Here is an 11,871-nt window from a genome sequence, read left to right on the forward strand (position 1 = left end):
AGCAGCAGAAGCTGAGAAACTTCGCTGTCGGCAGACCTGTGATAAAAGTTGCTAAAACTTCTTCAGCATGAGGAATATGGTAACAGACAAACAGTGCAAAACTAAAGAGCTCCAGAAATACTAAAAGACAAAGATGATTTGTGTTTTCTTCCACTGCTCTAAAAGGTAATTGATGGCCTAAGAAAAAATAGCTAAAATGCACCCACCCAGAAATTTGTAACAGACAAAGTAAAATGCATGACAACAATGACATAAACAATGGGAAGGAGGAAGTGGGAGTGTATAATGGCGTATCGCTGTCTTCGTTTCATCCTCTTTTGTCCATCAGACATCTCACAGTAAGAGGCTTTAAGCTGACGGTGTGTTGATCTACTGTCATCTGCACCCTTCAAATCACTCTCCTATTCTTCCTCCCCTGTGCCTGACCATCCATTCCATCCAGCTCATCTGGTTAACATCCTTTACTTTCATACTGTGTAACCAATGTCATCAGAATATTCTGTCATCTCTGCTTTCAGAACACACTACCAATCTTGCCACCATTTATTGAAGTGACACCATCTCACATGGATTACTGCAGAGAATCCTAGTGACATACCCAGTGCACACAATTTGTCTGTGGCAGACAATTTGCAACAGACAAGCTGCCAGAGTAGTCCTTGATAAACTTGTGCAACTCCTCTGCTCAACGTCTGATGAAACCACCCATATCACTGAAGATGTCTTAAATGTCACAAATGATGTCTTAAATATTTGTTCCTGTTGCTTTAGAATTGTTATTTGATCTGTCTGTCTATCTATATCTGTCTGTCATTCTATCTACCCATCAGTCGCACATACCCAGTTCATTGTTAACATTACCAATGACTATATGCTAGTTACACAATTTTTATTTTCTATGTTTTCTTCTGGTTGTTTTTGTTAATAGACTTCCTTTAGCAACAAAGTGCTAAAAAAAAAAAAGTGGCTCTTCTTTGATTATTCTCTCCGCTAACTCCGACCTCCTCTTACATCCAACAGCACCTGCCCTCTGGTCCACTGCACAGGGCCTCACTGCCTTCTCCTTCTTGGGACACAACAGGTTAAACTTCCATCTCAGCCCTTTCCCTAGAAATATTTGGTTAATTTCTCACCATCCTTTAAAGCATTGCCCAAATTGGACCTGCTTAATGAGCATTTCCTGGGCCACCTAATTTACAATGTACCTGTACTGGTCAGCCTTCCTGTCGCTAGGACAGAATACCTAACACCCATAACTAAAGAGTAAAGGTTTAATCTGGCTCCTGGTTTCTGAGGCTTCATTCCATGGTAAACTGGCTCCAAGGCGGAAGAAGGATGTGGTGCAACAGAGATGCTCGCTTCACTGTGGCTGGGATGCGACCAGGGAAACAGTGCCAGAGAGGAAGAAGCCAGGAGTAAGTTAGGACCCACTCATCAGCCTGCTTGTCAACCCAGACACACACAGAAACGCACTTTACTAATCCCCTAAACTGGCTCTCAACCCTAGCAAATTGACAATCCAGCTTAACTGCCACAATCCTGTACATGCGCCCCACACACTTTCTGTGCCAACTCAACTTTTCTTACTACATTTCCATGAAGTATAAAATTTGCCTGGTAAAATATCATTTTCTGTCTCCTCTCAGCAGGCAGGTTCCAGAAGACACAGAGTATCTATTCTCTTCACTACTGTCTCCAAAAGTGGATAGTGCAGATAGACATAATTGGATGATTTTATAATAACACCTGAATAAATGAAACAATGCTACATCTCTAGCACAGAACATATTCAGTGGCTAAAATTAATGGAGCCAAAGTAGGTAAATTAGAAGGATTTCCATGACATTGAACCTATCGATTGAGAAATGCAAGCCAATTGGGCCTACTGTTTTCATTTTTGCAAAACATTGTTGTTTGAGGTATGTGACTGTGTTTGTATCTGCAGTTGTGCATACACATTTACTCTTTATGTGGAAAACCACAGTAAAAAGGGTACAGCCTGAGTATCTCTTATCTAAAATCTAAAATTTGTCAGGAAGGGTTCTGGATTTTGGAATTTTTTCAGATTTTAAAATGTTTGTATATAACCAGACAGATATGTTCAGGAGGGTACCTAAGCCTAAACACAAAATTCATCTGTGCTTTATGTACATTTTATGTGTATAACCTGAGAGTAATTTTATATAAAATCATCAGTGTGCCTGTATTTTGACTGTAAATTATCGTGTAAGGTCAGGGATAAAATGCTCCCCTGTGGTACCACACTGATACAGGGCGTATAATGTGGAGATGACATAGGACCTCCAAATAATTCAAATAACAGAAGAGAAACGTAATTCCTGGCCTGCTAGACGTCTAACATGCCAAGTTCATGTTCTCAAAAAATGAATTCTGGGAACAGTTGAGGTTAAGAGTAGGAAGTACTTACTGAGAAAAAGCTTCTAAGAGGGTCCCTGGGTATGGGCTGGGGAACCTGCCTCTCCTAAGAGTTTTACAGAATATAATCACAAGTTGAGGCAGGTATAGATGTGATGAACTACAGTTAGCTAAGAAGATTACCAGTACAGTGACCTAGGTAATATCGCTTAGTGGGGATCGTTCTCATGGGGAGCAAGTCACATAGCAGGTGTACAGGGGACAAACATGGACATTCCTGGAAGTGGGCTAAGGAGGTGTCAGACCCCTGCCCAAAGTGACTAATGCCTGTTGAGAACACCAGTCACTGTTGTCCATCCCTAGGGGAAGTATCTGAGTGTCGTCAGCCTGTTGTCCCAGTAAACACGCCTTCAGCCACAGTTCTCTTCCACACTGACCCTTCAAGGCCCTGCCCTGTCTGACTGCTGATACTATTTCTAAATAAGTTAGCTATCTGTAATAACACGGACACTCAGAAAGTTTCAGGTTTCACAGCATTTCCATTTTCACTCTTGAATACTCAATCTGTGTGTGGAACAACTTAAATTAAGATTCTGATGAATCCATTCATTTCTCACAGAACCCTCTTTGGCATTGGTTCCCTCAACTATAAATGGGGGTAATAACGCCCCCTCCACAGGCCTTAAATAAGAACTTAAAAAGCATCCAGTGGCTGCTATCTTTGTCACTCAACTTTTGTCACCTGCTACCAGGACAGTGTCTATCAACCATTTCATAAATATTTTTGAAATTAATTAACTGTATCTACTGTCATCACAAAAAATAAAAGATAAAGCTTCAGAGAAGGCATTAGTTTCAGTGGATTAGTTAGGCATTTTTAAAATCCACAGTAAGAGCAGCAAACAAAGCCACCGTGAAAGGCGGATGTATGAACAGAGGATGGAGATAGCAGACAAGGCAGACGCTTGGGGCTTAGTTTTTTTCTCTGACTGTATGTTCAGATGGGTTATCAGTGGCCACCAGAAAATGTACATAAACATACACTGGCAAAATTTTAGCCCTAGGATAAAAACCCATTGTTCCTTCAACAAAGTCACCTTCCAAGCTGATCAGCAAACACCTTATTTCACAAAATCTGACTTTATGCACGGTAGCTTTTCCTCTGATTGCTTTTACTTACTTTTTGTTTTAGGTTTTTTTTTTTTTTTCATTCCCTCGTGTCTGTTGTTGTTGTTGTTTATAACATGTAACTTTACCCTACCGTTTGCACTGAGTATAAAACCTTTATTTCAGGAGTCTTTTACTCAGGACTTTACCTCATCAAACATCTCTAGTCCAAATCCTTCAGGTGTGGTTTGAAGGAACAGGAGCTGGGACTCTGGAAGGCAGGGGAGCCTGACAGGCAGCAGTTGGCTGCGAGTCCGTGCAAAGCTCTGCCCTTGGAGTCCCCACTGGTGAAATGATGAGCTAATTGCACTGCTTCTTTGGTTCTTATAAACATTACTATTCTGTTCGCCACACTATAGGTGTTTCCACGCTACTGCTCATGCACATACTCTCTTCCTTCTGAAATGAGCACTCACCCAGGTTCTACTGCATGAATGCTAACCTGTAGACTCCTGCCAGAATCAATACTGCAAACAAAGCAGAATATTCATCAATACAGTATATCTGCAAGGGGTGCACCTTATGCAGACGGATGTGTAAGAGCAGACTCAGTTTAGTTAGCGTCTGTGAAATGCTCTGGCTACCCTGGGCAAGAAGGAAGTAACTTTGAAGTCTCTGAAGCCTCAGAACTGCCCCACCAAAGACATCCACATCCTACCCTTAAGCTTATTCTGAGTGCACTTCATCACATGGGTCCTTATCAGAGCAAGGCAGGAGGGTCAGAATTAAAGAAGGCAAAATGACAACAGAAACACATTGAAATGACACAGAACCATGAGCTAAGGAATGGGGACAGTTGCTCGACAACCACAAGAGGTAAAACATAGCCTTTCCCTTACACTCATGCCCACTTACTTTAGACTTCTAATTTCCAGAACCGTAAGAATCATTTTGGGTGGTTTTTTTTTTTTTTTTTTTTCAGTTTGGGTTGTTTTAAGCCACTACATTTGCATTGATCTGTCATAGCAGTAACAGGAAATTAATACCTCAGTGCTGTCATTAACTCTTGCCCTGCGAAGGAGCTGCAGACAAGATTCCAGAGAAGAAGTCTGAACGAAGAAGTTGAATTTGTTAGGGAACAGGACAAAGCACAGTGGAGACTGCCTTAGGGTTCATGGTCTAGGGATGCCATTGGGAGCTCTTCAGGCAAAAAAAAAACAGTGAAGAGGGACAGAAGCCAGGAATGGAAATGCATTGATTATGGTTCATATGAGTTCAGTTAAGGACACTGGACCTTAGCAATACTCGTTAGTCCCTTTACTGGAATTAAGACACCAGGATTCATTTCATTTACAAGTCACTTTCTTTTTGTCTCTGCTCAGCTTGCACATTAGTCTTTTTTTCTTTTTAAAAATTCCAACCTAACCAGATATGGTAGTACACATCTATAATCCCAACACTCTGGGAAACAGAGGCAAGGGGATCACAACTGTGAGTCCAGCCAAGGCAACTTAGTAACTCAGCAAGATCCTGCCTCAAAATAAAAATAAAAAGGAGCTGGGGATGGAGATCATTGCCAAGACCCTGGGTTCAAATCCCAGAATGACTACCAAAACAAAACAATTCTATCCAGCTACCAAATAGCTATGCAAAAGGTGAGCAAGTTAAAGCACTTTAGGTAGGAAAGTAATGATCTCCAAAAATCAGGTAAGGCTTTTGCACATTAATGAACAATGGGCTGAAAAGGAGAGGAAAATATAAAAGAGCAACATAAGGAATACTCTCAAAATTCTGATAAGTATTAAATGAGCAAGCCTTTTATCTGTAAATTGGAGGCAATAGTTAACCACTTAAGATTACTGCACAATAACGAGACAACACATGTCAAATGCAAACAGAAAACCCAAACTTCAAAATGCTGCCAAAGGCTTCACCCTGGAAATGTCTGAGCAACTTCCTCAGCTGACATGAATTCTAGATCTTTGAGAACTATTGCCGTTGTATTTTCGACGATTCTAACTATAAGCCACTCAGCTCATTGTGAACTGACAAACACACATCTGATCGGACTCACTGAAATCTGTCACACTGACCAAACTCTTCCTGCTTCCATTTCTTCATCTGAAAATGGGCATGATGGCACTCACTTCATAAAATTAATGGAAGGCAAAATGACAGCCCCCATAAAATTCGCCTCGTCTATAAAGCCTTGATTCCCCGGCATTTTACGCCAACTGTGATGAAAAGCCGTTTTCCCCCTTCTGCACCCTTTGGCCGCCCATCACAGCACTGGTTGAACTGCAGGAAACTACTTACTTTTGTGTGTCCTGGGACACACTAAAGCTTATTCTCTAATTCCACCACCAGCTGTAGTGTCTGGCAATATTTAGACCATATATGTGATACAAACTTGGGTGTCTAGTGTATTTTAAAACTTTTGTGTGTTTGTTGTGTTTTCTTTCCCAGCAATGTTATTAGAGAAAAAGTTAAGTCTTTTCATCGATACTGCTCAGGGTACTGTCCCGTTTCCATCAGGTGCCGTGGAAATGCTAGCTGACTTATTCACCAGCATAACCTGATGTGATGGGTACTTCGGTTCACAAACACGACTTTATTCACAATTCTGACAGCAAACTGAGTTGGACTAGAAATGAATCGGACTCAATGCAATGCTTAGACAAGGGAGGAGAGGGGTAGTGAAGGAAGAGAAAAAAAGAACAAAAGAAAAAAATGAAAACAAAGCTTTTGTAAATGAGAGAAAGAGGGGTTGAAGGGAGAGAAGAGTAAGAATCAAAAAATACTATGTACAGGTGAATTCCTGTGATGAATGTGATCATTATGTGTATCTAAAATGTACCCATAAAATCAGTTTTAAAAATTCAGTGGTGATCTTATGGGGAAAACTGATTTGGTCCTTGTCCAATTCAGCTTTGTGACCAGAAGTATGGAGAGAACTGAGTTCAGGAACCAAAGCACCACTGTACCAGTTTCCAATATGGTACACTTAACATGTAAGTAAAAATCACCAAGATCACCCCATCAGTCAAGCCAAAAAAACTCAATTATTATAGATTTTTCCAGGACATGCCTCATTCAATCCAACTAGAAGACGCGTTGTTTGCAGCTGTAAAGTACACCTTGAATCTACACGCTTTCCCCTGCACCTTATACTTCCGCGTAGTCCAAGCTGTCTAAACTTCCCTTGCCCAGCAGTTCTCCCCAAAGGTCAAGCTCCCTCACAAATCAGCACCCCTTGAGAGAACATCCTCCCCTAAAGCACCCCCATCCTCACCCTGTGGATTTCCTTCTTTTAACATCCTCTTTGATTGGTAATTATCTTTCCCTTTTTTCAAAACTTGTTTACCATCCATCTCCTCACACACAAGAAAATAACTCCTTGAAAAGCCCTTCTGGGGGCTGGGGATTTAGCTTAGCGGCATAAGTGCCTGCCTTGCAAGTGCGTGGTCTTAAGTTCGATCCCCGGTGCCGATAAAAAAAATTAAAAAAAAAAAAAGAAAAGACCTTCTGTCTGGCTCATCTGTGTATTTCTAGCATCTAGCACAGTACCTGCCTATATGAGTAATTAAATGCCTGAAAGCCAAAGAAAACATGCAGATTCAAATGAATCTGAAAGAACAGAAGAATCAGGCAATGATGGTACAGATCTGTAATCCCACATTCCAGGAGGCTGAAACGGGAGGATTTTAAGTCCAATCCTTGCATTAGCAATTTAGTAACTTATCAAAGGAATCTGTCTCAAAATAAAAAAATAAAAAGGGCTGAGTCTAAAACTTCATGCAAAGCCTAGGGCTTAATCCCCAGTACTGCAAAAATAAATAAAAGGGAACCAGGCTGGTGGTAGTATATTCCCACCTTAATCTTTCCTCATAACCACAGAATCTGAGAGCTTGAAGGACCTTATGCACTACCTTGCCACTTTTTAGGTTTAAGCACAATGTCAAACACCCCCCTACACACACACACACACACACACACACACACACACACACACACACAGGTTAATCGTGTAAGCCAGTTGGGGAACAAAATGGTCATGATATAAAAAATTAATATATCGAAGTGTTTGCTTAATGTTTTGTCTGTACATATATTTAATGCACTAGCTTTGAGAAATTTATATTAATTTAATTAACCTGCACATTACTTTGCATTTCACATCTTCATTGAAGCATAAAACTGCTCCTGAGGTCACAATTAGAACAAGGACTGGCACATAACATGCAAAAAACATCCATTGAGGGGCTGGGGATTTAGCTCAGCGGCATAAGCACCTGCTTTGCAAGCAGGCAGTCGTGAGTTCGATCCCCAGTACCAATAAAAATGAAAAAGACAAAAAAAAAATCCATTGTACTATATTTTATTCTTATCACTAGCGAACTGCAATATTTAAAAGAAGCAATGAACCAAGGCCTTTTTTCTGTGCAACTGACTCTCCTTTTTGCTGCTATATAGATTTTACAATGAAAAAAAAAATATTTAAAGACAACAGGTCTACAGAAAATATAACTCTGAAGAAAATTTTAGTAAGACTCTGGTATGTGGTAGCAGCAGTGAATTAGGTGAGTCAGCTGCAGGACCCCTTAGAAAACACTGCAGAAAAGGGCTAGGTCTGGAGAACTACAGAGTCCTAGTGGAAAAAGGGAATCCTAGGTCAACCTGGGTGAGGGGAAGACTCCCTGAACTCTGTCTGGATTCAATTCTCTAAATCTGAAATCAACACATGGCTTGAATTGCAATCATTTTGTAAAACAGAAGTGTTATACAAGTTACAAAATTATGATAAAAACATCTGTAATTTCCAAAGTGTGTATCTAAAGTAGAGTCTGAACTTTATTTCAAAGAGAGAACACAGTTTAGGGAGGTGGCTCAGTGGCATGGTGCTTGACTTGCATGCATGAGGCCATGAGTTCAATTCCCAGTGCCATAGAGGGGAAAAATTGAGAACATGAAAAGGTTTAAGGTCCTTAATATAGCTGCTGATGGAACTATCTTCTCAGATTTCCCTGGTTTATGGTCCGTTAGGCCTAAGTTAATGTGAAATGTATTTTAAGAACTGAGAGTCTGACTATACACAAACTAGTAATGGATGTAGTGATAGCCAACCTTGGCTTGCAATACAATTAAAATCTATTTGATTTTAGCTTTATCCCAGCCTTTAGAAGGCAAAGAAGTAGAAGCTTCCTCAAGGTCATTTCTGGGTTTTTTTGTTTGTTTTGTTTGGTTGTTTTTTCAGACCAGGTCTTGCTATGTAGCCCAAGCTGGCCTGGAACTCACAGTGATAATTCTGCCACAGCCTCCTGAGTGCTGTAATTACAGGCTTTAAGATCTTTGCTGTCATTAGCAAACCTGTGTCTATGATTGTGACTGAGAATCTTCAGACCATAACTAAACTATATTAATAATAGTTTGAGTTTACTGAAAACATTTGCGTATTTGCTTTCAAATATAGTTAAGTACTCTTGTTCTTGGTGACAATCTGACTTATCTGGGAAAACACATCTATCAGTGCAGTGTCACAATGTATGATTTCAGAAACTGTCAACATATGCCTCAAAGTAATTCAGTACTTTGAAATAAGCAAATGAAAAAACTGGTTGACATTAATAAAAACCAAAGGAAAGTACAACATTAGACTGTTTCTAAAACTCCAGTATAAATTGGGCGAGGTGGCACACGCCTGTAATCTCAGTACTCAGGAGCCTGAGGCAGGAGAATCACTGTGAGTTCAGTATTAGCTGGGGATACACAGTGAGTCCAAGGCCAGTCTGCAACACACAGTGAGACACTGTCTAAAAGTAAATAAATAAATAAATAAATCTAATACAAAACAAAAAAGCAGGAATTATGTAATAATACTATTTGAAGGATTGTATCTTTAAACAAAACTATTTAAGAACTATGCCTAATTTTTTAGGCAATTATATTTATGGCAGAGGCCTTAAAGTCCATTGAGAATTTTTCACAATATGGGAGAATGAAATAAAATTTGAACATGGTTACTTAACTGTGGAATAATGTTGATTTGCAACATCTGGCAACATCTGTTCAATATACTTCCAAGTCCATGAATTTCCTCCTGGTAGTACCTAACTTGAACAAGCCTGCTCCTGCTCAGGATCTTTGGGCACAGAGGGGTAACAGAGGCTAGGAACGAACGGGGCTGGGTAAAGGGTTTATAATGCCCATTGTTTTTTAGAGTCAATAAATGTTCTGGAAAGAACATGAGTTTTTGACTCAAAAGCCTTGAGTCTGGGGCCTAATACCCTACCTCAAAAAGCTGGGTGTGGTGGCACATGCCTATAACCCCAGCACTCAGGAGGGTTCATGCCTGAACTATTTAGCAAAACCTTGTACCAAAAAAGAAAGAACTAAGAAAGAAAGAAGATAACTGCGTAATTTTTTTCTCACATTTCAAACGATGACTAAAACTGATCTCCACGGAGTGTGTTTCTGGTGTTCACTAACAGTGTAAGTAAACTACCAAGTATGGATCCTACCACAAAGCATCTGCTCATTAAAGGCTGGTTTTCACACCCTCTCTTGGTAGTCTACCATTGCTTTGCGTGGTTCCAGATTTCACATTTCCTGCCAAATAACGTCACACAGCTCACTGCATCATGAGGTTACAACTTTAAATCCAAAGGGGTGCGATGTGCCAGTAACTCTTCCCAGGCCTGTGGTTTCATAGACCAGCATTTCCAGGCCCTTCTGGTATGGTTAGTGCAATGTATCTGCCTGACATCAACCCTCTACATTTCTGGCAGGAGAGAGCCAGAGTCAGAAAAATTCAAAAAGCCAAAGAATCCAAGATTTGCAGACCATCTCGGTAGCATCTGTGGGGAGCTACATCATGCGTTCTGGAGCAGGAAGGAGCTGGGGCTGGGTGGAATTCCAAGGCCCGTGCTGCGAGCTGCACTCTGCGACCCTGGCAGCCCAGAAAGAGCTCAGCTTCAGGCTACATCCTCGCATCCTCACGGCGGGCGGGTGGCGCGGCGCCTGCAGAGCTGCGTGCTCTGGGGGACACCGCCCACGCGCGCCTCCGCTCGCACCGTGACCCAGAGGAGGGAGGCTCCGTCCCGACTCACTTCCTGCAGGAGGGAGGAAGGACATCTTGCCTCAAGGAGGCTAGGGAGCCTGCACCCCTGGAGATGTGGGCCTGGGATCGCGGCCCGGGCCCCGGACCGCCCAGCCTGGGAGCTGCCTCGGAGGCGAAGCCAGCGCGCCCCCGGCGCTCCGGCAGGATGATGCGGGAGGCGCAGGGCGCGCGCAGGCCGCTCGGGGTCACCCACCTTTCGTACTCTGCGGGCCGTGTAGAGCCCCATCCCGTCCTGCACCCGGGAGGACTTCAGGGAGAACCTGTCCGGCACGTACATGCCCAGCATGTTCCTGGACGCGCGGCCGCTTTGCGCCCGCGGGGCGATACCTCGAAATTTGGGGTGCTGGGGCTGGCCGGGAGAAGCCGGCGGGGAAGGAGGAAATGGAGTTTTCCTCCCAGAATCCCCACCTCCCCGCCGATTCTTCCAGGATCCCCCGCGGCTCAGCCCCTCCTCGTCCCGGGTCGGGCTCGGCCCGGAGCCGCCGCTGCCATTGCCGCGCGGGGCGCGGGGGGCGCGGGCCGGGGCGCTGCGGGCGCGGGGACGCCGCGCGCTGATTGGTCCGAAGTTGGCGGCCCGACCCGCGTCTGGGCGCGGAGCCTGGGGCTGGGCGCACCGGAGCCGCCCGCTCGCACCCCCGGGCGGGATCTGCTAGCCTTCCCGCGGTAGTCCAGCCCGGGCCTGAACCCCCGCCCCTCAGTTGTGCCTTCCTTGCGCCTAGCTTTGCCGCTCGCTTCAGTTGCAAAACGGGACGCGGCTGGACGCTTCCTGCAAGACAGCATGACTCCCAAAGCGGGCCTGTTGCCGGACTGCAGTACAAGATTCCTGCAAGTCCAGGAAATTCCGTGATTCCCACGTTAATGTTGTGCATCCTTGTGCTCTGTGTCCTTCCTCCGAGGTTTGAACCCATAGAGGAGCAGAAAACCGGAGGAAATGCACAGCCTGCAACTGATGTTTTTCAAGCTGGAAATTTATCTCGAATAATTTAAGCATTATTCAAAGCAATATGTACCCAAACTAGAAATGTCATGGTAGTGACAGCCCCAGGAAGTTATAACCCTTCCCAGGACACCCTAGACCCAAGTCTTCCCTTGGCTGAAAATCACAGAGCTCTTTTACCACCTTGGACAAGGCAGATGGGAGGGGCTGCCCAAATAGAAGCTGGGGTCCAGCATTAATCAGGCCTCAAGTCTCATTTTAGTGTTTTAATAGTTCTTAGGTCGGACAGAGTGTTCAAAAGGAGCTTAAGGTTCCATTGCATCCTTAAAGCATG

At 43.3% G+C, this 11,871-nt stretch overlaps 1 protein-coding gene across 4 annotated transcripts in view; it reads right to left on the reverse strand.

Annotated features, from left to right (window-relative positions):
- The window catches only part of Prdm5 (PR/SET domain 5), a 173,294-nt gene extending 162,213 nt beyond the window's left edge, over positions 1-11,081 (reverse strand). For 2 of the 4 annotated variants that reach the window (XM_063260717.1, XM_063260718.1), the window contains exon 1: positions 10,794-11,076. In XM_063260717.1, coding sequence (XP_063116787.1) covers positions 10,794-10,886 — 93 coding nt within the window. In that variant the 5' untranslated portion in view covers positions 10,887-11,076. Of the gene's footprint in view, positions 1-10,793 lie in introns of all 4 variants that reach the window. The other 2 variants (XM_063260715.1, XM_063260719.1) reach the window with 2 other exon arrangements.
- Positions 11,082-11,871: the final 790 nt, after the last annotated feature.

Source organism: Cavia porcellus, unplaced genomic scaffold (assembly GCF_034190915.1).
Source record: "Cavia porcellus strain 051 isolate PalLab524CR breed Dunkin Hartley unplaced genomic scaffold, mCavPor4.1 scaffold_14, whole genome shotgun sequence".
NCBI lineage: Eukaryota > Metazoa > Chordata > Mammalia > Rodentia > Caviidae > Cavia > Cavia porcellus.